Source organism: Vespa crabro, chromosome 9, assembly GCF_910589235.1.
Source record: "Vespa crabro chromosome 9, iyVesCrab1.2, whole genome shotgun sequence".
NCBI lineage: Eukaryota > Metazoa > Arthropoda > Insecta > Hymenoptera > Vespidae > Vespa > Vespa crabro.
Window position 1 is genome coordinate 7,980,939 of NC_060963.1, and position 26,924 is coordinate 8,007,862.

General features: G+C 42.1%; 1 protein-coding gene across 3 annotated transcripts in view; it reads right to left on the minus strand.

Annotated features, from left to right (window-relative positions):
- Positions 1 to 25,389, minus strand: part of LOC124426585 (POU domain protein 2-like) — a 94,164-nt gene extending 68,775 nt beyond the window's left edge. The window contains exons 1-2 of one of the 3 annotated variants that reach the window (XM_046968429.1): positions 23,838 to 25,389; positions 6,247 to 6,279 (exon numbers count right to left, since the gene is read on the minus strand). In XM_046968429.1, the coding sequence (XP_046824385.1) occupies positions 6,247 to 6,279; positions 23,838 to 24,423 (619 nt within the window). In that variant the 5' untranslated portion in view covers positions 24,424 to 25,389. The remainder of the gene's footprint in view (positions 1 to 6,246; positions 6,280 to 23,837) is intronic. The other 2 variants (XM_046968431.1, XM_046968430.1) reach the window with 2 other exon arrangements.
- Between the last annotated feature and the right edge of the window lie 1,535 nt (positions 25,390 to 26,924).

A 26,924-nucleotide genomic window follows, 5' to 3' on the forward strand; every position in this document is an offset into this window, starting at 1 on the left:
CTTCAATCTCGAGCCGTCAATGATAGTTCCGCGAGGTCGGCTTCCTTTGGCAGATTCAGCGAGCATGCAGATCCGACATGAAATATCATTAATAGTCGTTTGCCGGATGGCCGAGCTCGGTAATCGTCCGTTTTGCGGTTCAGATCGAGATCGTCCGAAAACCGCAACACGTCCGAGATCCGAGTCGATCCGTCGGAGACTGTGGAGAACGAAGAGAGGAAAAGAGAGGAGGTAGCTGTTGCCGTCATCGCTTCTCAAGACTCCTCCTTTCGCTTGGTAATTTATGTCCGTGAACTGTGACTCGCTGAGAGTGCGAACGATTCGTTCGATTCGAGGATATCGAGGTCATGTCGTGGAAAAAAATTTTGAAACTATCGCGATCGAAAGCGAGCCAGGGCAAAAAAGAAAACAAAAAAAAAGACAAGAAAAAAAAGAAAAGAAAAAAAAGAAAAGAAAAAAAAGAGAAAAGGAAAAGTGAACTTTCTACGAGCGCAATTCTCCTCGAGTTGTCCGATAAAAATGAGAATTATCGAAACTTCGTCGAATCGCTAAGTACAAAGTATTTAGAGATAGGGGAAGGCAGGCAATCGGTAATGCGAGAAGAATTTTTTCCCGTTGGTAAGAAGCTCGCCGATCATTTCTTCTTTTTAAAAGAAGGAAATCGAGAAAGGAGAGTTGCGTCCGGGAAGAAAGGGCTGGTAGTAAAAAGTCGGAGAAGGAGACGAACGGAAAGAAAGAAGAAATCGAAAGGAGAGAGAAATATGAAGGAGAAGGAATGAAAGGTGTCGTTGCTAAGGAGAATACTCGATCGCGTTAGGACAACAGGGTAGCGCGACTGGTGTGCTCGCTTACGCGCTTGTCTCATCTTTTTGCGAAAGATTTAATAAGACATCGCGGGAGCTTGGAAAAAGCACGATAAAAGAGCCGAGAACCGAGGAAAAGGAAGGACGAAGAATTGAACAACAGGGATAAGAAGAGCGTAGTGTGCGGTCTGGATCGTGTTCCCACGTGACGGGGACCCCGGCACTTTTTGATGGGGTTTCCAGCAACTCGTAAATAGCGTCCTCGCTACGGAGGCGCGATCGCCACGCAAAACAGCGTAAAACGTTGGAGACTACTTGAGGAGTTCCTAACGACCTTCCCTTTCCCTCTCTTTCGAGAGCTCCCGATGCACCTGGTAAGCCGACACACAAACGTTGGACGATGCGTCGAATCTCTCGAACGTCGGTGTCATTGTTCGTTTGATTGCTTCTCGTTTTGTTGTTGAGGCGCGAACACACGAACAGCCGGATCTCGTTGGACGACGATTAGCCTCGCGCGGCACGAGTTCCCTTCGATGCGTTCAACCGATGTGTTCGACAGCGTCACTGATTCGCTACCGCCTTTGGATTCAAATCCAGCCTCCTCTAAAAAAGTCGCATTCCTTTGACCCGATACGTGCTGCTCGACTTAACCAACGCTTCTTTCTTTCGTATCCGACCCACTTTCCAATGAGATCGGATCGAATTCTTTCCTTTCACGCTCCCTACGCGTTAGAGCTTCCGTTACGCGGGCTTTTAGATTATTAAGAAGATCATGGAAAAACTCGTCATTTCATTCCACTTTATTACAAAGTGCCAACGTAGTTGGTACGGAACGACCAAGTCAAGTTTTACCGACACGGTGGACAGTTTTGTTCGTTCGACTAATAGAAGCGAAATTACGATAATAAAGCGTCCCGGCGAAGCGTTGTGGCGTCCATTAGCAGCGACGAAGGGCCCAACCTCCCGGTGCTCCAGATATCTACTCGAACGATGTCCTCCTCCTCCTCCTCTTCCTCCTTTCCTTCTCCTCCTCCTCCATCTCCTCCTTTCTTCCTTCTCTCTTTGTCCACTCTTCGTCGTCTTTGCAACGTCATCGGTTCGTTCGAAGATACAAAGACAACGCCGACCATTGGTCGACCTGACCAGCCAGAAAAAGTGGCTATGCTAAATAATAGTCCTTCCAACTGGCCGATCTCGCTCGGTCCATGCACGGTCCATTCATGAATACAGGATTCGGTATTCCTTTAGCGGCGATCCACGGCGATCTCTTCTCCCGTATCGAGAAATTACGCAAAAGGCGAAGGGAAAAGTCGTGAGTTAGAAGGATACACACGGATGCTCGTCGCACGGATTTATCATAAGATTCTCTTCCTTGACGTTCGTTCTCCGGAAATGCGGAGACGACAGCTTTTTCAACTTCTTCAAGTTTGCTTTCCAGCTATCGCAAACAAGCTATCCAAGTCGCTTACTACTACTATTGCTCGTCTCATTCTCGATAAAGAGAAGGTCGAGGAAACCATCAGAATAGTGTTCTTTAATGGATTACGAAGGACTACCAAATGGAACCATTACTTCCTCGTTTTGGTACTATAACAGGAAGATTTTTAATGTTGAACCCAGGTAGTCCAAGATCGTCGCAACACTTTTTCAACATTAGGTAGACAAAGGTAGGTTGAATCGAGCGTTGAAGTTCGCATTCGTAGATCTCTCCCAAGATAAGATGAACGAAGCTGTTTCGCATTTTTTGGAGTGTTAACAAGATTCATACTCTTCCATCTTCTATATCTTGTATCAGGCTACTATTTCGGATTATCTTTCGAAGTTCAGAAATTTTTTTATTTGTGTTTCTATTTTTCTTTTTTTTGTCATTCTTTCGTTGGAATATGACTCAATTACAGGTGCTACCAAGAAGTCAACGAATTTTATCTGATCGTTCCTATTCGATGTTCATATTCGATCAGGAATCTTCGTTACGGAATCGAAACGAACCTTCGGCGTTGAACCTTCGACTGGTTGAACTTGCAAAGCCTTTGCCGGAAAAGTCAAAAGAAACTCGCGGGGCGTTTCTAAGACGACTGGCGTCAACGTTTTTCTTATTCGCTTAGCGAACGAGTTCTAGAGAGACACCGCGTTTGTCGAGGAAAGAAAGAAACAAACTGCTAACGGGATAAACGAACGATCGGACGTAGTTCGTGCACGTTGTACATTCCGATAACTAACGGAGAAAATATCATAGCTAGCTATCTCACGTTTAAACCGAGCTAATACTCGTTAGGTAAACTTTTCTCGAAACTCATTACTTATTACGTCATTGTACGGGTAAGTCCGAACATTTCTTGAACTCGATCATTCGATATTCTTTCATATCGGGATCCGCAAGTTGAGAGTCCTTACATGGGGCACCGGTTTCCCTCGCTAGAACCCAATTATTTAACGGCACGTCCGTCGAAAGTCTTCTAGGAGAATCCAAAGCATAGTCTCGAAGTCCTTTTTCTTTCGACTATTCTCATTTGCGTATGTAAACGACAAAAGGCATCGGAGATAATTACTTAGCAAATTGGGAAAAGAGAGAAGATAAACAAAATAAACTTTTCTCTCTCTCTCTCTCTCTCTCTCTCTCTCTCTCTCTCTTACTTCCGTTCGAAGGTAGTCGTTGAAGGGCGAAGGTTCTCCGCCCTCTGTGCCGCATGCGTATACACGCACGACTTCCTCCAATTCCGAATGAAAGGCAGCGAGGGCTGGGGGAGGAAGAAGGTGACGCGAATGCAGAACGAATGCAAAGTATCGACAAGGTCGCGGTATTCGGCCTCCTCTCGGGCTGCCACCTTAGCAGGTAGTCATGGACGAAAAGGTGCGAAGGAGAAAAAGAGAGAGAAACAGATAGAGAGAAAAAGAGAGTGAGAGAAAGAGAGAGCGAGAGAGAGAGAGAGAGAGAGAGAAGGAAGGACGAGAACGCGCGCGCGCGAACGAGCAAGCAAGCGAAGAAGAGAAGTGTGGGGGAGGGGAGAGGAAGGGGGAACGAAGAAGAAGAGAGTAAAGGCCCCGGGCGAGGTCACCCACCGCCCCCGCACCCCTCTTCACCCCGCACACCCTGATTACCCACCGCCGGGGGCGGGACACACTGTAATGAGCATCGAAGAGGTGCTCAACTTTGTTCCTACTGGATTTTCCATAGTCGTTACATCGATCGATGAATTGAACCGGGAATTGTGAGATGAAATTAGATGGGATGAAAGAATTTTTCTTGGCCAATGATTATTATTATTTTTTTTTTTCTTTTGTTTTTTCTTTTTTTTTAACCCTTAAGTCGATCGTAATCGACAAATTTATGAGTCGTTAGGATGAGAAATTATCGAGAGAGAATCTTCGTCGATGAGAGCATCTAGTCGGAAAGGAACGAAAGGTTGGCAGGAGGAAACGCGATTTAGGAATAATCGCGTCCCACATTTTCTATCTACGATAATCGTTCTAGCGTCCAAAGAAATGACGTACGTCTTTTTACATGCCGCCGCTATTCAAGATATTCTCTTATCGTAAACTTTCTCAAAGATTTTTATGTACGTTTCTACGTGGCATACTCTTGATCATGAATAGATATGGGGAAATGGATAATGATCTTCATCGTTGAAATAAATCCAATGTTCGCGATCGAGTATTGATTATTTATCAAACACGCACTCGAGAACAATTTTCAGATCGGATTTATATACGAACAGGAAGTCACGAAATTTCGACGCGTGGCCACTTACTAACGAGCTCGAGAAAGGTAGTGATTGTGTGAGAAAGAATAAGGAGAGGGACGAGGAAAGAAAGAAGGTAAAAGTATCTACGAGATAGGCCCATCGGCTGTCGGTGAAGATACCCGGATGATCGAGCGATGTTATTTTAAGTTTTCCGTGAGGGTTCGTCTTGCCCTAATCGGCTGTCAGCCACCCCCGGTATGGGGTCGTGACCCACCCCCCTCGAGAGCATGGCCTACTACCAGCCGCTTGATCTTTCCCTGTGCGTGCTAGAGCGAAGGAGAGAGAGAGAGTACAAGCGTACGCTACCCCCCGCGGATGAGATTCGGCCCTTTTGTACAATGAGATTCGCGCCGAGGAGATTCGTACCCTCGAGGGGTTGCGATTCAAAACGCTTTACACTCTCATAACCAAGACCTGTTGATTCTCTTGCCCTGAAAATTTCGATCCACGCGTCATTTCGACATAGCTCCATTACTCTCTTTATTTTTCTCGTTTATAGAAAGAGAATCGTTAGAAGTCGTAGTGGATATTATAATAGATACAGAACGAGAATGGTCGTCTTACGATCGGAAGTTGCGTTGGAATCTTGAACGTCAAAAAGGGTATATAATGTATGTATGCGTGTATGTACGTCCATGAAAAGTCGACGATGAAGTCACTCGAGAGAGACAGAGAGAAGGAGAGAGAGAGAAAGAGATAGAGAGAGAGAGAGAGAGAGAGAGTTCTCGCTCGTCTTGCGGCTCGTTTGATGAGTCGTCGTCGTCTTCTTCTTCGTCTTTGTCGTTGTTCTCTCTTTCTCTTTCTTTTCTTCTATCCTGCCAGTCCCATCCACGCGTTTCCACCAGATAGCCGTTTACGCCATCGAGTTTGGTGGCACATATTATATACCTACCTGGAGGAAGAGATAGACAGAGTGAGAAGACAGAGAGAAAGAGAGGGAGAGAGAGAGAGAGAGAGAAGTGCTGGCTTTCTTGGAGGCAGCGCGCTTATTGCGTGATATTAGCCACGGTGGCTGCCGCCGCTCTTGGGGTAATCATAATCTCGGAAGGGGGACAAAACACAGGCCCCGAATCGCATAACGCTGAATTTTACGACTCCGGGCATAGAGAAGCGGCCGGATGCAACGTGAGTTTTTATATCCACCCAACGGCTCCAAGCAGTTTGATATCAGAATGGAGATGGACGAGTTCTCGAGCGTCGTCATTGGCGTTCATCCGAAATCCACTTTGACTCTGAAGGAGAAATTTTTAGTTTTGCACTGACGAATTGTACGTACGTCATGTATACATATATATACATACACATACATACATATATACATACATATAACATACCAATGAAACCATCCAGAAAGATGGTTCTTTATACCGGACGAAGCGAAAGAAAAGAATGGAAAGAAACGATGACCGTTTCTCTTTCTCTCTCGGTGGCCGCTTGATAGCGTGTATCTTATTTCGCAAGAGTCGTATGAAATTAACGGTAAACGAGGTACCGAATGGAAGCGGATTGGCCAGTGGAAGGCCCGCATGAACGATCCGAGTCGGAGAACGTAATAGGTAGGATCTTTCTTTTTTCTTTTCTTTTTCTCTTTTTCTTTTTCTTTTCACGGAAGACACTGAATAGAAGGTTTCGCGTTATTTTTCTTGAATCGTAAGTACCGTCTTGTAATTTCTAGGAAATTGAGATCGTGAGTCACTCACCGTAAGGTCGCTCCACAAGCGGCTCGCACGAATCTGCAGCAGAAACGACGTATTCTCGATTAGCGATACTGTCTCCCCCACTGATCTCACATTAATTCTATATATCTTCTACTCGATAATCGTTACTGTTAGCCGTCTTACGAACTCACGGTTTCTACGTAGGTATCATAGGTCGATCGTTACTTAACGGACCATTAACTCTGCGTTTGCATGTGGCCTTGAGGGATCTTCGAACGGGCTGGAGAGAAAGAGAGAAAAGGATTTCACTGATACTCGATTATCCTCGACAGCGTGAAAATGATTATGATTGGATGCAATCTTAAGGTAATTGCCTGCAAAGGTATATTATAGTGGTATGCATTTTTTTTCTTCTCCGCTCAAATATCGCGAAAATTCTCTTGGTAATTGATTTACCAGGCGAAGGACAAAGCGAAATCTTTTACAACTTCTCGGTCTTTCGTTGTCGTCGTCTCACTCGTAAGCTATGATTAGCTGTACGAACGCGAGGTTAAATATTAAAATATATTTCAAATCGAGAGAGATTTTTAGTTTTTTTGTGAAAATAAAACTTCATCTTATTCGATGATATCCTATCGAAAACTAACGATAACGATAACGATCAATGTAAGCATATAGCAGTAAGTAAGAGAAGTAATGGGACACCTGGCACGAGTCGAGATCGAGCGAACTCGGCGAATGTCTTACTAGCGAGCGTGTGGTTAACGTTAATGGAAGGTAGGTCATTGGCTGTCATAAACGTTCTACGAAGTTTCTTCGATGGTGTACCGCGTGTTAATGGCCTCATTAGATATCACATCGGTTCGAGACCACCCGAGACCGTTTGGCATTGCCAACCGATTGGCGAACGCGTCGACATTCTTAATTTTCTTGATTCCCGACGAAAGTGAGATTAGATAGGTAAGCGTTGAAAGGCGAACGAATGTAAGAATGTGTTACGCTTTCGGTGGAAACGTTGTGGTGGTAGAGATTTATCGAAAAGCGTTAAAGCGCCGATTAAGGTGCGTCAGACGATGCAAAATCGTCGATCGGTTCGTGGTCGATGCTTTCGAAGATCGAACGGATAGATTAGATTCGAAGCGAACGTCGTTGGCATCTTGTATTCGAGTTTTGCTGAGAGAGGACTAAGAGGAGAAGGAAGAGGAAGAGGAGGAGGACGAAGAGAAGGAGAAGAAGAAGGACGAAGACGACGAAGGATGAACAGTCTTTATCCGTCGCTAATCGCAGTCGCGAAGACGACGCCGGTATTCTAATATTTTCCATGAATCGTCGCACGGCATAGCCGTGACGAATTCTAATTTGTCCGGCAGCGTGCAGCCTGCCGTCCACGTGAGTGGCGCGACTCCCTCGAGGTGCCAACGGGGTCGAGCGATAGTCGATAAATATTAAACAACTTTCCACCTGGCTTCATCGTCGACGTCTTCGTCGCGGTTTATCGACGATTGTTGGAGGGGAGACCCAAGGAAGAGTGAAAGAGTGAAAGAGAAAAACAGAGAGGGAGAGAGAGAGAGAGAGAGGGAGAGAGAGAGAGAGAGAGAGAGAAAGAGGATGACTGAATGTTAATTAGCGAGGCGTGACAAGTGTTAAGTAATCGATCCATCTCTTCGGCTTGCTACGTGCCAATGAGAAGGAGGAGCCTCTTCGGCACTCGCCATCCTAATACCGACTAATTAACGCGACGCACACCACCGAGCACAACAAACCTTCTCCACCCTCGCTTCTCCGACCAATCAGCGAGACGAGTTTTTTTCTCTTTCAATCGAGCTTTCTAACCATTACCAATTCCGTTCGATCATTTGTTATTTATCGTTATATCGAACCTTACTCGATTCACTTATCTCCACTGGCACTTTAGCCGAAAGTCCATAAATTATCCGCTTAATCGCGAACAAAGCAAGCGTAATTGGAGAGTAAAGAGTACGAGAAATCGATCGGAAGAGATAAGAGGAGAAGAGAGAGAGAGAGAAAGGGAAAGAGAGTGAGAAAGAAACTTGCACGATCGGTATTCGACATAAATACATACATACATATATACATATATATACATAACTACGTAGTTAAATATCGAGACCGATATCTGTGTCAAAGAAACATTCAAATCGTTCGAGGAGACCGGATGCCGGACTAAATCGCCGAATCATAGTCGGGACTTCGATCGAAACTCCTCGATTAGATGTATCTGTGTAATTAACAACAAACAATGGCCGTGAGAGCGGCGCGCGTTGGCTATCGTAAATTAATCGATTATCCCCTCCTCTTACATCTCCCGTTCGTTCTCGTCGAGGAACCAACGGAGATATAAGTCGGACTGGTTGTTAATCATCACCGCGGGTGCGTTTGTACTTCTCGACTTCTTTTTCATCATGAGAGTATAAAGTCTATCCGCACTGAATATATGAAACGCCTTAAGCCTTGCCTTACCGCTGTTAAATTCTATCCCTTTGTACGCTTCCATTATGCCGCTTCCTTGTAAGAAGATACGAAAAATAATTTTAACCAATAAGATCGTTAACGCTATGATAAACAATGTCGAGATACTCGATCGAAGTTCTCTATCGAAATTATGAATTTCATTTCTTCGCGAGAATTATAATAGACTTCCGATATAAGAGTTGAGCATAAGATTACCATTAAAAGTGTAATATCGAAGAGGTAGCCGTGTTGAAAATGAATTGTTCAAATAAGCGCTCCTTCGATGGATTTAATAATGGAATACCCTTTGGCGATATGCGTCGGGTTCGGAGTTATTAGAGATTATCGATGATGGCTAACGTGGATGAACGGTCCGTGAAAGATCATCAATTATTCCAGTACCTACGAGATAATAGCGTACGTTCAGCAGTCATTACCACGTGTATTTATTCGATGAGATCGACGTGTTTCTATAAATTTCAATTCCCCGATGAGGTGTGCGTGTTTTTATAAATTTCAATTTACCCAGATGAGATCGACGTGTGGCAATCTTCAAAATAATAATTCCGAACGTGTATATATGTATGTACGACTTTACAGCGCACTTTCTAAACTCGTAAATAATTCATTTGTATTCTTTACGAAGAATCTACGTTGGATTATACTATTCGATATTGGTTGATGCTACGATCGATTACGATCCATAACGTGCGACCTGCTATTGTGCTTGACCGTCATTTTTACAAACGTTAAGGTAGGTAGATGGAAAAAGAGAAAAAGAGAAAAAGAGAGAGAGAGAGAGACAAACAGACAGACAGATAGACAGAGAAAGAAAGGAAGAGAGAGAGAGAGAGAGAGAGAGAGAGAGAGAGAGAGAAAGAAAGAGAAAGAGCGACTTTCATTGGGTAATTCTGTTTGTCGATTCATTCGCTCGTCGGTCAGATCAATCAAGCTCAAGGTGGTCTCGATGAGTCGACATACCTGTTGATCGGAGTCAGACTCATTTATTGAGCATCTCTGCATCTCTTCTTTCCCACAGTTAACTAAATACATTTCCGTACATCTATAATCTCGGTAGTATCATTCAGTCGAGCTATCACGAACTGTGCGCTTGACAATACAAACAATTGAACGAGTCGCGGACACGAGATATCAAAATATAATTTGCTTTGCTTTGATGTAAGAATTTGAGTGAGCGGGCGATATACCGCGGCGTTTATTAACGTGGTTGGAAGCATTCGGCTAGTGTCAAAGCCGCCCCCGGGCGACTATCTGTCAACGTGCGATGCCGAGCGAGTTGAAACTCCGGACGTCACGGAAGCAAAAGAGAGAGAAAAATAGAGAGAGAGAGAGAGAGAGAGAGAGAGAGAGAGAGTGAGAGAGAGAGAGTGTGACTCACACAACTCGCGCACAGCCTTTGAATCGAGTACGTACAACGTGGGACGGAAGATGAGATATTTTAATGTATGCGGACACGTGTATGCGTGCACGGTTGCTACGGAGAGGGAGAACTACCGAGAAAGGTAATCAGTAGAGAGAAAGGTGGGAGGAAGGAGATGGGGGAAGGGGAGAGGAGGCATAAGAGAGGGAGGGAGAGAGAGAGAGAGAGAGAGAGAAAGAATAAGAAAGGTCGAGGGAAGGGAGGAGATGAGGCCTCGGTAGTAAAGTCAACGATTGCCGCTTCGGTAAAAAACTCAAATTGATCAAAATGAGAGTTACATGGGCAAAAAAGTAAGCGACCACGGTGGTAGGCACGCATTTCGTGCCAGGAGAGAGTTTAGCTAGCGATGGCTTTGAGAACGAGCGAGTTGACTCCAGAACGATGCCGTTTATCGGTACTACTTCATGGATCTTTTCTTTCAACGATCGAGATCGAGATCTTTATTCGATATGACGATCGCGATACGTACTATTCAAACGATTTCATTTACTAATTTCTTCAAGTCTTCGTTTAGACTTTCATTCGCTTATCGAACGATCGGACATGTGTAAAAATATTTGATCGCTCAAACTGATGCAAAAGATTAGGTATTATTTAGCGTTCTTACAAGAAACGGAAATCAAGGAACGTTTATGAGCCGTTGTATCGAGTCTCCGGATAGAGGCGTTTACGCTACTTAACGCTATTACCGTTTATTGCCCCTGCCCAGGCTAAGAAAGTTACCTACTTGCGTAATCGCGGTATGCACGTTTCTTCCTTATGCGCAGCGAGCATTCGGCGTAAATATTGAATAGAAAAATGTCGATTCTCTGAAAAAGCAACGACGAGGAGAACGTTCGCGCGAGAAATCGTTTTCAAGCGGAACGGTTAATGTTCGGAGTCTTTCGTATCACGCTTTTCGATTAGATTCAAATCTTTTGCCTCTTTACTTATTTGCATCGAATGCAGAGGGTGGAGAGGGGAAGGAAAATATGTATTACGAGCTAATTATCCGCTAAATCTTTTATATCTTTATTTATTTCCATGCAGATATATATATATATATATATATATATATATATATATATATATTTCGAACTAATTACATGCCAAATATTATAATATGAGCTGTTTATTTGCCAAATCGATTAATACCATAAAACAAAAAAATGGAGAAATGTGATGAAATAATATAAATTGCTTTTTAAAATTCCCTTTAAAATATAAATTCAAATAAACATTGTAAAATGTATAAAGGCCTTGCTGCTGCATTTATATTGCATTATTGCAATGATTCATATTAGAGAATGGTGTTGGCTACTATATATTATTATTTTTTATTCGATGTTCAAAACAATTTTACTTAATAGTATTAAATAAGGGAAATAAGGGAAATTTATTATGAATAAAAAAGTGAGGATTCCATTAAGTTTGATGAGATGAGAGAGAGAGAGAGAGAGAGAGAGAGAGAGAGAGAGAGAGAGAGAGATAAAGAGGGAGAGAGAGAATGTGACACTTAAATTTAAAATAATCAAAAAGTGGAGTTAATTGATTTGGCTTGTGAACGATTCATATATCACAAGGAAAAATTTGCGAGCTGAGAGAATATATATATATATTTATATATGTACATATATATTTATATATATATATATATATATATATATATATTTATATATGTACATATATATTTATATATATATATATATATATATATATATATATATTTATATATGTACATCTATATTTATATATATATATATATTTATATATGTACATATATATTTATATATATATATATATATAAATATATGTACATATATATTTATATATATATATATATATTCTCTCTATAAAAAAAAATATATATATATATATATATATATATTCTCTCTATAAAAAAAAATATATATATATATATATATTTTTTATTTCGTTTACTATAAGAATATAAAATACTTGCTTTAGGTAATTATACGTATAATACATCGTCGACGAGTGAGCCGTTAAGATGCAAGGGACGATTTGTTTCTTCGACGTTTACTCGTCAGCGAGGTTATATTATTCCCGCGTCACGATCGACCAAGCAAGATTTACGATTTTTCATGGAAAGACGGGATCGATATTAAAATATGATGACGACTCTAAAGCAATTGCGACAGAATACCGGAATTGCTCCGATCGAGTAGGAGGAGGAAGAAGAAGAAAAAGATGAAGAAAAAGAAAAAGATGAAGAAGAAGAAGAAAGGAGAAAACGATCGAGAAGGGAGACTCACGTTGCGAGAGTCCGTTCGATCGTTACGAAACTGCACCGCTCGTTCAGCGGAATAAATTATACGACTAGGATGATCTTCGTTGGTTAGAATCGGCAACGATTCGTCGAAGAAAACCTCCAACGATCTTTTGTCTTTAGAGCGTGCTCGTCGAGCCGAACCGCTCCATCGGCTTTCAATGCTTTTCTCGCTTTTACGAACACTTTGCCTTTATAAACCGCTCTATTTTACGAATAGATTCTTGTACTCATCATCGACTAGATATTTACCAAACTTATACGATAAAATTTTCTTTCTCTCTTTATTCCTAACGAAATTATAATATATCGATTTGCCATTGTGATCTATGAGAAACGATTATTCATAGGGTGTATGAAACGAACCCTTTTCCATGGAAAAATCCGCGTAAACAACTTATGCGGAACGTTCCTTTCTCCCCTTATATTCGTCGTCGCACAATAGAAACGCACAATAGAATGAACGTACATGCGTATGCACATTCGATCGAACGGATGATTCATAGGCGCGAAAACACGAGTGTTTCGTTTCTAAATTCTCCAATGGAAAAACATACCACGACTCTTCTCGATAGTATCGAAAGGGAAAGAAATAGTAGAAAAAGAAGAAGAAGAAGAAGAAGAAAAAGAAAAAGAAGAAGAGGTGGAGGAGGAGGAGGAGGATGAGGAGGAAGAAGAATAAAAAGAAGAGAAAAAAGAAGTAGTAGTAGTAGAAAAAAAGAAGGAAGGGACGATAAAATCGGCGGAGAGATTAAGTCGTAAGGCCGATTAAGAAGTCACGTAGGGACACGTGCAAGTGGTTCTTAAAATATAGCCGCACACGGACGAGGTGCGGGGTTAATTACCTCTGTCTTTCGGAACGACCGGTACAGTAATGTATTAGCGCGTTTAGGCACGGCCAGTTAATCCCAAGGAACTCCTCGACGCACCGTTAAGTACGCTTAACTCGTTAACTCGCTCGATGTGTACCACAGCTAGAGGATAGCATTAGTTATTCTAAACGTTTCGTTAGTTTACATTTTTCGCCAATTTTTCTTTTTCTTTTTTTGCTCTTTCTTTTTCTTTCTCTTTTTCTTTTTGTTCATAGCATTCCCGTACAAGTAACGAAATGTATACTTTCGCGCTTTTTTATTTTTATTTTTCTTTTTATTTTGTTGCATGTAGAATGAGGAAAAGAATAAAAAATGAGGCGAATAAAGTCGTGACCAAGAATAAAATAGACGAGTATATGAGTAAACGTTGAAAGATGGCATGCTCGATATAAATTTACGTAATTAACGTAGGTATTAACGGCTCTTTAATTCACCTTCGAACGTATATTCTTCTTCTTCTTCTTCTTCTTCTTTTTTTCTCTTCTTTCTTCTTTTATGTCTTCGAGAATCATACGCTGTTGGTTATTCCTTATAAATCGTAATCGCCAATGTCAGAATTATTTTTCCCGATGTCGATACTACGATTAGAATAGTGCAAAGTACCGGAACCGTGTTTTTGCTAGTTAATATCCGTTTCTTGTTCGCCCATATTTAACGAAGAATGCGTAATTATCGGGATTATTGCGGATAAAGAATATAAGTGCCGACAACAAGACGGGTTTTGCTCTTTAACATTTTTAACGAGCGTTCATAAGAGATTAATAAATTCGGTCTGACGCGATCGTGGATGCGATTAGAGTCGAAGATAGGAGGGGTGAGAAAGAGAGAGAGGGAGAAGTAGAGAGAGAGAGAGAGAGAGAGAGAGAGAGAGAGAAAGAGAGACAGGACTTGCATTGAACGATATTCGTTTCCTCTTTTTAAAAGTCTCGACGTCGGCACGCGAACGAGCGATACGAATCCGCGTTTCGCTGAACGAACACGAAAAGCGTGCGAACGGTTGCATGAAAATTCGTCCTTAGTCGTTGGCGATTTACATCTCTTACCGGAAGCACGACTCGATTCGTACAGTTTTTCGTTTGCCATATTTGCATGCGTGCCAACGATTCCCATGATCCGCCGGAAGTAACGAGATAAGAGGACGTGTTAGCAATCTAATTAAAGCGTCATAAACAATGGGCGCATCGTGAAAAAGAGAGAAAACACAGAGAGGGAAAAAAACAGAGATAGAAAAAAAAGAGAGAGAGAGAGAGAGGGAGAGAGATAGAAAGGAAAAAAGAAATAAGGAGAGGGAGAGAGAAAAAAAGAGAGAAAGAGAGTGAGAGAAAGGAAGAGAAAGAGTAAAAAGGAAGGAAAAAGAGGGAGAGGGAAAATGATAGAGAGAGAGAGAGAGAGAGAGAGAGAGAAAGAGAGAGGGAGAAAGAAAAAGAGATAAAACAGTGGGCGAAAAGTGGGAGATCTTTCGTTTCGTTGGTATCGTAGCAATCGTCTGAATTGTCTGAATCGTCTGAATCATAAGAAAAATGGCTGGACTGGTATAGGAATTTTTATGATATTATTTGCATTACGCCGTGACGGGTGGCGCGAGGTGAGAGCTAACGGACTTAAAAACAGTCTCTAACCATCTAGATTGAAAGTCTCTAATGTTTATGCATGATCCATAAGAGATATGATATTACATACAAGGTACACGTCTTATAAGAGAACACGCGAACGTTCTTGTTTTCGAGCTTGCTCTTTGCTACCTTTGTACTCGATTATTGCAAATTTTTTTTTCCATGGTAAAATGTTTGCAGCTCGGTGAATCGCGAAACCTGAGATAGGCGAACAGATTGCAAGAACGTGCGCGAAGAAACGTGAACATTATTAATGAGCAAAACAATTTAGTTGAAACAATGAGGACCGAAATAATGATCGCCATTCTTTCTAGAGATTCTATCGCGGTTGCGCTGTGACACGCGTAAAGCCTTCTCAAGGCGTTTGCACTTATCGAGGAAAGAAGTGCCGTTTTCTTGGTAGTTTTTAACGACCGCATTTCCTGGATACGGAAGAAGGGTCCAGTGACCTTGATTTTATGCCTCATCCATACGAAGATAAGATCAAAATTTCGAGAATAAGTATTTACCGATATAAAATTAAGAACTATAATTACCATTTTCCATATTTTTTCAAGTGCCAATGTTTCACGAGTTCATCGGCAACTTTGGTCCCACGTGGAGAAAGGAAACTTGCACATATGTTCGTTGTTAAATTAAAATAAAAAAAGGAAAGTATAATAAAGAATTAAGTGATAACATACGTAGATAAGTAAATACGTAGCACTAGAAAAAATATATTGGATTTATTCATGATTTAGGGAATGCGTTTCTTCGTGGATTAGCATACGTTGCATAAAGTGCAAAATAATATGTTCTCTTACGCATCGCAAGCAAACAGGAACGCACTCGCTCACGCACTCACGCGTTCGCGCGCGAACACGGAAAGCACGTGAGTGAAACGGTCGCGTTGGTGTGACGAAGACGGCACTACTCGCGCTCTCTCGTTCTTGCTCCCTCTCAGAGAGCAGGGCATTACACCGTTGCTTTATCGAAAGCGCTCATCGTGTCACATCCGGATTCAAATTACGCGCTCCCCGCTTACACTTATGTTTATTTATCCAGTTATTAAAATTACATTAAGGACTCGCGCTTATTTATGTCGCTTGGTGCGCGTCCGTCATAGATGCGAGTTGCAAAAAAGAGACGTGATATTATTATTCCGGAAGAAGGTGTCGTTTTAGTCGCATGAAAAAAAAAGAGAGAAGTTGACAGAGAAAGAGAAAGAGAGAGAGAGAGAGAGAGAGAGAGAGAGAGAGAGAGAGACGAGAATAAAAAAAGTCAAGCGTTAGTTAAGCTCGAGATTTCGAGGACAGATTAGCTTTAGCAGCAAGCCGTTTATCGTCGATGACGAAAGAAATCTCTTTTTCTTCATCTAGCGAGATCGTAAACGTCGTTGTTTGTGTCGTCAGCCTCGGCAGATGTCCTGTTAACCAAACGAAGTCTCCTCGGCCAGAGAGCATCGTCACGTCTCTGCAGAAAGACTATGATCGCGGTTGCTTTCTCGCAAATCTCGTGGCTCTCGCTTACCATTATCATTACCATTACAACGCAAGTCTCACGTGCCGCGACGTTACGTGCTTTAATTTGAATACATGAGGCAGGAAACGTCGCGAAGGCACTGGCCCTCGGCCATTACCGACGACACTTTCTGTGTACACTTCTATTATCTTTACTTAAAATGATCTGTCATATCTTGTCCTCTCATCCTCTTGCTTATTCACTCTTTTTCTCTTTCTCTCCCTCTTTTTCTCTCTCGAGTTTTCTTTCTGATCTCGTTGCTAGATGAATTTTCATATGCGACATATATTTACTTACTGATTGCTAGTCAACATTGTCCTCGATAATCGACTTAACGTCAGACAACATCAGTAACTTCCATTATAGCGAATCGATTAACGTACTTATGTATTTTACACATTCGCTAATTGCGTTCGCGGCGCGTGACGCACGGGGAAATCCGTGGAAATGCATAATTAGATTGCGCAACGAACGTCTACGATCAAGCATCGCGTTCTTTCAAATGCAATCTCGTAACACAGAATCCTTTCCAGTTTTTGAAAAACAATAAGAATAAATGATGAATGAAGTCGTTTCAATTTTTTCGATTGAAATCAGATGTTATTTCTTATGTTTATTATAAAGGTTTATTCGAAGAAACGGTTTACGGTTAGAAATGGAAAAATTTGCATGAAGGACATATGGCATGCGGACCCTATGAAATTTCCGAATGACGCGCATAAGGGAATTCGCTGCAGGATGCGGGAACCGCAATGACTGGTCGAAACATTAAGTAGGGAGAGAACGGAGTCAGCTTACCAGCGTGCTAAGATATTAGAGAGAACCTTACTTTTCTTTTCTCGGATTAAATAATCGTACGAGTAGTGTTCGTAGCAAAACGATTTCGATTTTTGCAATCATCGAAAGAATTCGACCCGATGGAATCCGGGAACAACGTTGACATTTTCTCATGTCCGTCTATTTTCCAGACGCAAGAAACGGAGATCCAAGAGACGTCCTCACATTCTTGATCGGTGATCGAGAATCGTTGACGATCGGAATCATCAACTTGACTTCAATATTCTGATTCACGTGCTTTCAAGTACGTAGAGAATCGTATATACTAAGTTGGTTTCTGCGTTTCTGGCACGTTTAAAAAGACTCGTTAAGCCACAAATACAGCCACGATAGAAAAGTTTACTCTCGATGAGCGTTACTACGTGAGAAAAGCATTGCTGACACTCGCGTCGTTCCCACGACTCGTATTTTCTACCATTCGAAGAGCGAGTCAAATTATTCTTTCGATATCTTACCGTTGTAAACGAGCGTCCATTCGTGGAAGAAGACTTCTAGGTTTTGCTTTTTTTTCTTTTCTTTTTTTTCGTTTTTTTCGTAACATGCATCTAATGCGTACAAAAGGAATAATTTTAGAGTAAGATGCGTTTGAAATGAATTTATTTAAATAATTGCAAAAAGGGTTCCGAGCATCGTAGAGAAAAGAATAAAATCTTTCTTTCTATTGTACTGTCTACTAGTTTGGAAACGTGTTAGGCATCTTCAAAGGGCAAAGGACAGTCAAGGAAAAAAGATGGAACGATAGATAGAACTAGAGAGAAAGAGTGAAACAGAGAGAATAAACGTATTGGTCGATATGCAAAGCACAGTCTTTACGTGGAAACTGCGCGCCACGTCGGAGAATAATTCAGTCGCTTCGGTCAACTCGAGCGCGGGATTATGCACCTTGTCCTTTTAACCGAGTGCACGGCGCGTTCTATACGCTTGTAGTACGTGGTGCGTTTAAAGCCGGAATGCCAATCGACGAGCGTCGTCGAGCTGCAGTCAAGGAATTAGCATACGAGATCGCCAAATACGGCGAGAGCTTCGTTCACCTGCGTTAGATCGCCGACAAACGCAATGAATATGCTAATTTTCATCATTTATCCGTCCGGCGGATAGGCGCAAACCTTGCAGCACGGGACGGTCCTTGAAAACAAGACACACTTTCAACATTTACTCGATAATCGATTTACTTTGATGAAAATATAAAATAACTTTCTGACATTTGCACTATTTTTTTCTTTTTCTTTTCTTTTCTCTTTTTTTCAAAAAGATTCTCGAATAGTTCTTTCGTCACTTTGATTCGTCATATTCTTTGTATTAGATTTTATTTTTATTAGGGTATTAAAATGTTAAAAAACAAAATTGCAACATCGAGTTACAATCACCGGTAATCTCCGAAAGTATTCGATATGATAATAAAATATGAAAAAACGAATATAATTTTTTCGCATGATCCAAAGTCAAAATCGATAACAATACGATCCTCGGGTGGTATCAAAATCCAAGCGATAAAATCTCGCTGTTAAGGAATACACGTACTCGTGTGAACACACCTTCGTCGAAGAAGCATGAGTGCGTAATAATGCACCAAGCTGTACGTGTTGATGCAACGTGCTCGTCGCGTTATCGCCGTGGTTATGAGTCGTACGTGCCATTATAAGTTTCATTAAAAGAAGTGCATTTCCTTTTCCGAGGTTCGCCGATAAGGTCATCTATACGTCTATTCACGTGAAGGACTTATACTATCCAGGTGAAAGAGTTTCACTTATAATGCCTGAGTTCCTCTTAATTTCAGAATCAGTCTTGTGTGCCTTCGATAAGTCGTCCAAGTTTGCACTGACTCATTCGTTTGGTCGCTGTCCGCACCCACGAAATTCTTTTAAAATATTTCGACAGGAACGCCAATGATTCGTGATAAGAAAAAGAGAGAGGGAGGAGGGGGAGGGAGAAAGATAGAGATAGAGATAGAGATAGAGATAGATACAGATTTTGTATGAACGTGTAAGCATGTGTGAGTTAATAGAAGCGTGAAAAGTCGAGGATAGGCACGTGGCAGAACAAACGAGGCAACACAGAAGACAGCCAAGCAGGAAAGAACGAACCCTTCCGCCAGAATGTTTAAAGAGAAAAAAAAGAAGAAAGGTAGTGAAAAGTCGGTCGCGTGTCGCGACAACGAAGCTGATACTTTCGTTGATACCTTCTCTATCGACCTGTACGGTCGTTTCGATATGTACCTTCGAAAAGGTACGAAGGATCTTCTCCTACCTGAATGGTTTAAAAAAGAACGGAGAAACAAGGAGAACGAAAAAGGTGAGATGAAAGGGGAAAGCCACGTGACCCTTTCTCTCTCTCTCTTTCTCTCTCTCTCTCTCTCTCTCTCTCTCTCTCTCTCTTTCTCTCTTTTTCTATCACTCTTTTTCTCTTGTGCCTGCTTTCTTGGTGGAATCCTTCTGGCCCAACCTGACCTATCCAAAGGTGAGATTTATCCGGTATTACCTGCCACCACCCATACACATACGGTATCTTCTTCATTGTTGCCATACTTCCTTCCTCCTTCCTCTTTCCTCCTTTAAAAAGGAGAAGGAAGAATTTCGGTTTTATTTTTCTTTGATAATTTTTGTATTTTTTTTTTTTTTTTATATGAATACAATGAATTAAAATTCGTCGCTTAATTGGATCGTCTGCGTTTACCCAAGCATAGCAATGTTTTTCTTTCTTCAGTGCTTTCAGGAGGTAAATAATATTCAAGATCATTAGGATGATGGATATAAGTATTTATTGATATATACATATATATATATATATATATATATATATATATATATATATATCGGTAAGTTGGTCTTTGAGTTTCCTGTTTGTCACGTGCCCGAAGATTCTTAAGAATGGTGAGCATGTGGGTCTGAAAATAATAGATGGGAATTCGCTGAGCTAGCCCGAAGCGTTCGAGAGAGCAGGATACGCGTGGACCTTAATTCGAAAGTCGAGTAGGCTATAATCGGAAACCTGCTCGCACAATGCAAATACTGGAGGTATTATATGCTCGTCGTGATGTAACAGCCATTTGGACCCTTACTTCCGGCTTGAGTCCGAGGACTCAAATTTTCATTAAAATCATATCATTGTGGCTCAAGACATTTCACTAATACCAGTACGTAAATACACATTGTTGCATTGGTTCGATGATTTCCGAATAAAAGAAAGCGTAAAATCTAATTGAAATATTTAGATAGACAGATTTACGTATTCATACTTTCTATGATATGTGAATTCGAATTCATAAATGTCTAAAGATTGCGACAGAGAAGTTTATTTCTCTCATAAAAGTCGACCAGTTTTTATGTATTAACATAATTGATTTCTCTTTTCACGTCAGTCTTTTATCGTTTCATGCGATAATCGCTTCGTCGAAGTTAGTTTCTTCATAATTATCTTGTAACCGAGAGTTTAGTATAAGATCCAAAGAAGTATCGATTTTCTTCAAATACTTCCGACAATGGTTATCTTAGATTAGAATTTCTTTCGTTTTTGACAGATGATACGATTTTAAAACTTTTGATATAAAATAATAAGAGATCATTATTAAACTTTAATATACAAATAATTAAATATATGAGATCACACAGTGAAGTATCTTGGCGACAATAAATAAAACGTGAAATCGCACATCCACGCTTTCTCCTCAATTTGAAGAACAAGATAATCTCTCCGTCCATTTCAGAGTATCCAAATTAAGCTGTGGGATTATTCATACTTGTTCTTTTATACGTGAGAAATATACGTGCTTATGAATAGGGCATTAATCAGATTTCTTGTCCGTATACGTGGACTTTTTATCTTCCTAGTTGGTTCTTCGAAGAATGTTAAGATTATCATTCGATAAAGATAGAAATTTTCTAATTTTGTAATTGAACTTGTGTTTTAAGATAACCCCAAAAAAGAGAAAAAAGAAAAATAAGTAGAACAAGATTACATACATAATTATATCCGAATAAGTTAATGTCGTGAAAATTGATTATTGATTGCATGTAATTCATCGCATCAACGTGAAATCAAAAGGTAATGATCGAAGTCGGCGAAATTAGAATTTCGTTAAGAAATTTCGTAGATAGAGATAAAGATAGAGATAGAGATATAGTTAGAGATAGAGATAGAAATAGAGAGAAAGAGAAAGAGAGAGAGAGAAAGAGAGAGACAAAGATAACAAGTTCGAGGAAATGGAATCGGCACACGAAATTCGAAGATCACTGATCATCGGTAGCAAGAGACGACGGAGGGTGGTCCGCAGTACCGTGAAGTACGCTCACGAATCGGAAGGCCATCTAATTTTCCGCACGCGAATGTTTCCGACGGCGGTAGAGAGGACCGAAGAATAAGAAGAAGAATAAGAAGAAGAAGAAGATCATCTCCGCGTTTCTCTCTCCTTTAGATTTTATTTTTCGGGAAACGCTAATGAAGGCTGGAACGTAACCTGTACGGCCTGAGGCGTCGGTTACTGGAAGCGATCATGATGAGAAAGATGAGAAAGGAAGATTTTGGGGGAGCATTCAAATCAGGCATCGTACTGTCATTAGCATTTGCTGATTCAATGGATCTTTTGGTGTCTTTCCGCACTGATTAGGACTGAAATGAAGTTATGCGTTTCTTTAAAATGTTTATTATCGTGTGAATCCGAAACAAATAATGTTATCTATATTATTATCTCTCTTTCTATCGAAATATATCGAAACATAAATTGTCACAAACTTTTATGGCGCCGAATTCGTCTGGAAGGTCGATCATCTTCGATAAAAAAAAAATTATCGAAAATTTGTCTCATACGATAGTAGAAGAGATTGTTAGTTACATTGAAACAGATAGGTATTTATATATATATATATATATATATATATATATATATATATATATATATGTATATATATACACACACACGCACGCATAGACATATACGTTCGAAAATCGTATCTAATTATATGATAAACATTATTGTATCCTTCTACATCCAAGTGGCAAATAATATAGGTTCAAAGGAGTATCGCGTTACACGGTAATGGAACGAAAGTCTGAAGCTTCGCGTGAACGCGATGGTCCGTACGTGCGAAATACACGGAGTCGTCGCGAGTAATTTCCTCTCTCTTCGATCAGTGTTTCGTTCTTCGATCTTATTAGATATATTCTTAAGAACTGGGAATCAATTCGAAATAGGGGGTATAGAACATTGGCAAGGGGTGTTTTTAACGTAGCAACTTGCCTGATGATTTCTATATATTTTGAATTATCAGTGGTTTGTTTCACGATATAATTCGTCATTATATAATTATTTATTATCGATAAACTTTCTGTTCGCTGATAATATCAAATTGTGCGACATCGGTGTGTTGTCTTCGCGCTGTATCTTGATAAAAGTTGACTTTTCCGTAATATCTTATTGCGATAGGATCAATACTTGTAATCCATTAATTGCATTTGTTACGCGAGGCGAGGTAAGTAATTGGACGTGACATATTTTTCACACGGGGTTCATTAAGAAAATGACTCGTTGAAAGCGATATAACCGTTTAGATAAAAATGGGCGGAGTTAAAATATTTTTTTATAAAATAAATATTTTATGAAATCTTTCTAGGTTAGAATTCGTCGTATCGTCGGTTGCTCATCAAAAATAACCGTGCCATTGCGCACTTACGTAGTTATATTTATTCAAAGAAGCCTCGAAGCTGAAACGTTATCGATAGATACGATATCGGTTATTTTTTTATTTCTAGACATTTCTATATCACTCATGTTCGCTCTGTTTCGCGGTTTTAGACCGAGTTAGCATCGTTACAATTACGTAGGCGCAATTGCATTGGTCGAGACGATAAATCTCAACGATACGCGCAAATCGTTGATCATCTTACAAGAAACTATCTATGTATATGTGTTAGCTCGTATTGATAAGATATTTTCTTCCTTATAACTTCGTTCCTTAATACTTCGGCGGGTCTTCCCGACTTTGACTAATATTGGCGTTAATAATAATTAGCGTTAAATATCTTCGAATCGTCTTTAATACAAGATGCGAATAAATTTGAAAAATGATACGGGCTTGCATGGATTGCGATCGTTTATTTTTCAGATCGTCGTATCGCGCTAGATTAATCCACGAAGAGGAGGTATAAAACGTGCTAGCTATGAGGACGTAAAAGAGAAGTTTTATCAGAAACCGGTAAAACCGAATAGCTAGCATGTATTCCTAAGGAGTTATTAATAAACTCGACTTAAGCTACTATTCTTAATTAATAGCATTGAAAGACATCGCAGAATCTCATCTATAGATCATAACGGAATAACTTTACGTTAGTTCGATTGAAATTACGTGACGTATACTTTAGATATTAACGCGAATATTATCGTCCAACTTCGATCGACCGTATGACTCATTCGTTAATACGCTTTGAAAGATCGCGAACGAGCGAGTGATAATTCTAGGTATCAAAGTGATTAGTATCAGAGATAGCCATTAATCGTGGCTCATTTATCGATATCTAATAAGCGATTTATGGCTACATATAAATTTACGAGGCTAGTTATACGCATTTTCTATGTGTCGGTAATCTAAAGAAACATCATTTAAATGAATTAGAAAACTAAGATTTATAAAACTCACCATTCTCGACACCTCGTAGAGGTCCTGGCGGACTACCCCCGTTGGATACACCCTCATCCTCGCTACTACTGGTACTAGCCTCGCTGGGACTGTAACTTCGTCTACCACTGGATCCCCTGATTTTTTGTGCGCCGAGTGTACCATTGTTGTTGTCGGTGATCCTGCCCTGTAGCCTCTCGTGCATAATCCTAACTCGCGATTGCAGTCTATGTTGTTGAAGAGAACCGACGGAAAAGTCGAGAGGCTGATCGATCTCCGAATGTATCTGATGCCTTTGCACCTGCCCGCATATCGCACCAGCGACGAGAGCTTGCGCTTGATTGACCCGAGCTACCTGCTGTTGCGATTGTTGCTGCTGTTGCTGTTGTGATTGCTGCTGCTCCTGATGTACGGCACTAGGCGTGCTCCACCATTGATGGCTACCTTGGATCGATCTCCAGGCTTCAATAGTATTGTTATTTGTCGGGCTCGTCTGTTTTTGTTTTTGTTGTTGCTGTACCTGCTGATGAGACTGTTGTTGCTGTGCCATCGCAACCTCCACTAAGTTGTTGTTCTCCAATAGATGCATACTGGCGGTATGGGTCATTGGGGTCGGTAAAACGAAAGGGGTGGGTCCCACCAACGGTGGGCTGGCTTCGTGCCGTTGTCGATGGCCGTGATGCTGCTGTTGTCGTTGATGTTGTTGTTGTTGCTGGGGCGACGGTGGTGGCGGTTGAGAACTCGAGGGCACCAGCACCGGAGGCGGAATCTGGCGAATCCGCGCGGCCTCCGCGACCCAGCGGCGCACCGCCTCGCTGTCGAGACCCGCCAGCCCTGCGGACTTTGGTTTCGACTGGCCGCCGGGCGATGATAAACCCTTCTCGGGTATCAGGCCGGGTAGCGCGAGGAGCCCAGTGCCCGCCACCGCGACCCTGGGTCCCGATACGCCCCCGTAAGCAGACAACGCCGCGAGATCCAACGTGCTCGGCTTCTCTCTTGACTATTTTCGATAGGTCACTCGGTGTTCTTCCTGACGAGATGATAGCATCGAGCAAAACGATATATAAAAAGCACACCACTGACAGCTCGTACACGCGGCACTCGAAGAGCGTCACTCTCTAAAGCACTAGCTTGCACGATCTCTCGTCCACCTCATCAAAAGACAACACGAAACACCCGCGAAGTTTCCTAACCGACAGACACTGTTCAATCCGTCGAGCGTCACTCGGTTTCGGAGATAGCGATAACGGCTGTCATGGTAGAAACGATTTCACGAACTACACGTGTTTGACAACGGACCAACTCGAAGATCTTGCCTCGAACACGTAGGTAGGCGAATAGGAGGGTGAGGGCGAAGGCGACTACGCGAGGATGTGACGCGACGACGTCGGCGGCGGCAGCAGGTTGGAGGGCAGCTCGGAGGGCTGCGGCTGCGGCTGCGGCGGCGGTCAGATGCTGTCGCGTGCATGTGTGCAGCTACACTAGAGGGCCCACGTAGGTCCGGCAGGCCGCCTACCGGCCACGGCGAACGCGAGGCGCGTACGCGGACTCGCCGAGGCCGCAACGAGCGGAAGGTGGGGGAGTTTCAGCCGCCGCCACCGCCGCCGTCGTCGCCGCCGTCGCCGCCGCTGCCGCCGCCGCACGTCGCTGCTGCCGCCGCCGCCGCCGTCGCCGCCGCCGCCACCGCCGCCGCCGCCGCCGCCGCCGTCATCGTCGCCGTTGTCGCCGTTGCCACCGAGCGTAAACGAGCGAGCGTGAAAGAGCCAACGCGTGGGAGAAGGATAGACTGCGTCGCGAGTGGACGGATCGAGTGGTGGGGGTGCCCGACCCCAAAGGTGGGGAAACCTCTTCCAATCCAAACGCTGCGCGCGGCTCCGCCCGGCGCGACGCCGAGAGCGCGCCTTTTTACCCCGCGTGTGCGCGCCTCCCCCTATCTTCCCCCCACCGTCGCTTCACCCTTCTTATCGAGCATGACTTTTCCACGAGCATTTGCATGTAATATACCTTTATTTGTCTAACTCCTACCATCGCAATATTACACTTTCGTTCTTTCTTTGGTGACTTTTTTCTGGGAAAAGTACGATAATCCTCTGCTATGAATCCTTTGTATTTTTCGGTTAGATACTTCCATTCCTTTAATACGGATATATAGTAAAAATAATTTCTTTGGTAGAGCTGAACGATTTTCGATTTTGGAAAATGTAACTCCGCCATAACTTAGCTCCTCTCACCTATCATATTTCCATATTCATCCGGTAAATCTCTTCACCACTCCCAACATTTGAATTTGACATGCGCAATAGCGATGCAAAAAAATGTTCCTTTAAAGCTGCCCCTTTATTGGTCGGTGGGCCTACCACCGTAGTCCCCACTTCTTCCTCCTTCCTCTTATCACGCTATCATATTTCCATACACCCAAAGACGAAGCACCACCACTACTAACACGACCAACACCATTACCAGTATCACGCTCATCGAGAGCTCGAACGGATTTGAATTCAGCATGCGCAGTTCGATGCGCAAAAAGGGCGCTTTAAAGAGGTTCTTATTGGTCATAGGAACGTCACCCTCCCCACTCTTCATCGGCGTGTTCTGCGTAGCTAACCTCGCGAACGTTGCACCCTTCCTCTTATCGCGCTACCACCCCTCTTCTTCCTCTTCTTCTTTCTCCTCCTCCTCCTCCTCCTCCTCTACATTTTCCACCTTCCTCTCCTTCTTTCCATTTTCTCTATCTTGCTCTAACCTCGTCTACGCTCCCCACAGTGCAAAAACAGCGGGTAGAGGGGCATCCCCTTCTTTGCTTCCGCCACCCTCGTCCTCCCGCTTTCTCTTTCTTCTTTCTCTCGCTCGCGACGCGATAGGGCTCGCGCACGAGGGTGGCTGAGAGGGAGACGGAGGAGAAAGACCGAGCGAGTCGGTATTGATTTTAATGACGCCCTCACGACACTCGCCGTGATACCGAATTCAGCAAAGAGGCGCGAATAATATCTACGCGCTCTGATTTCTTCGATTTCGACGTTATTGTACGCCCGGAATGTCATTCGAGATGGAGTATCAACGATTTTTCGTTATTGTCCAATTCGTGAACGAACCGTCCCTATTCTTTTT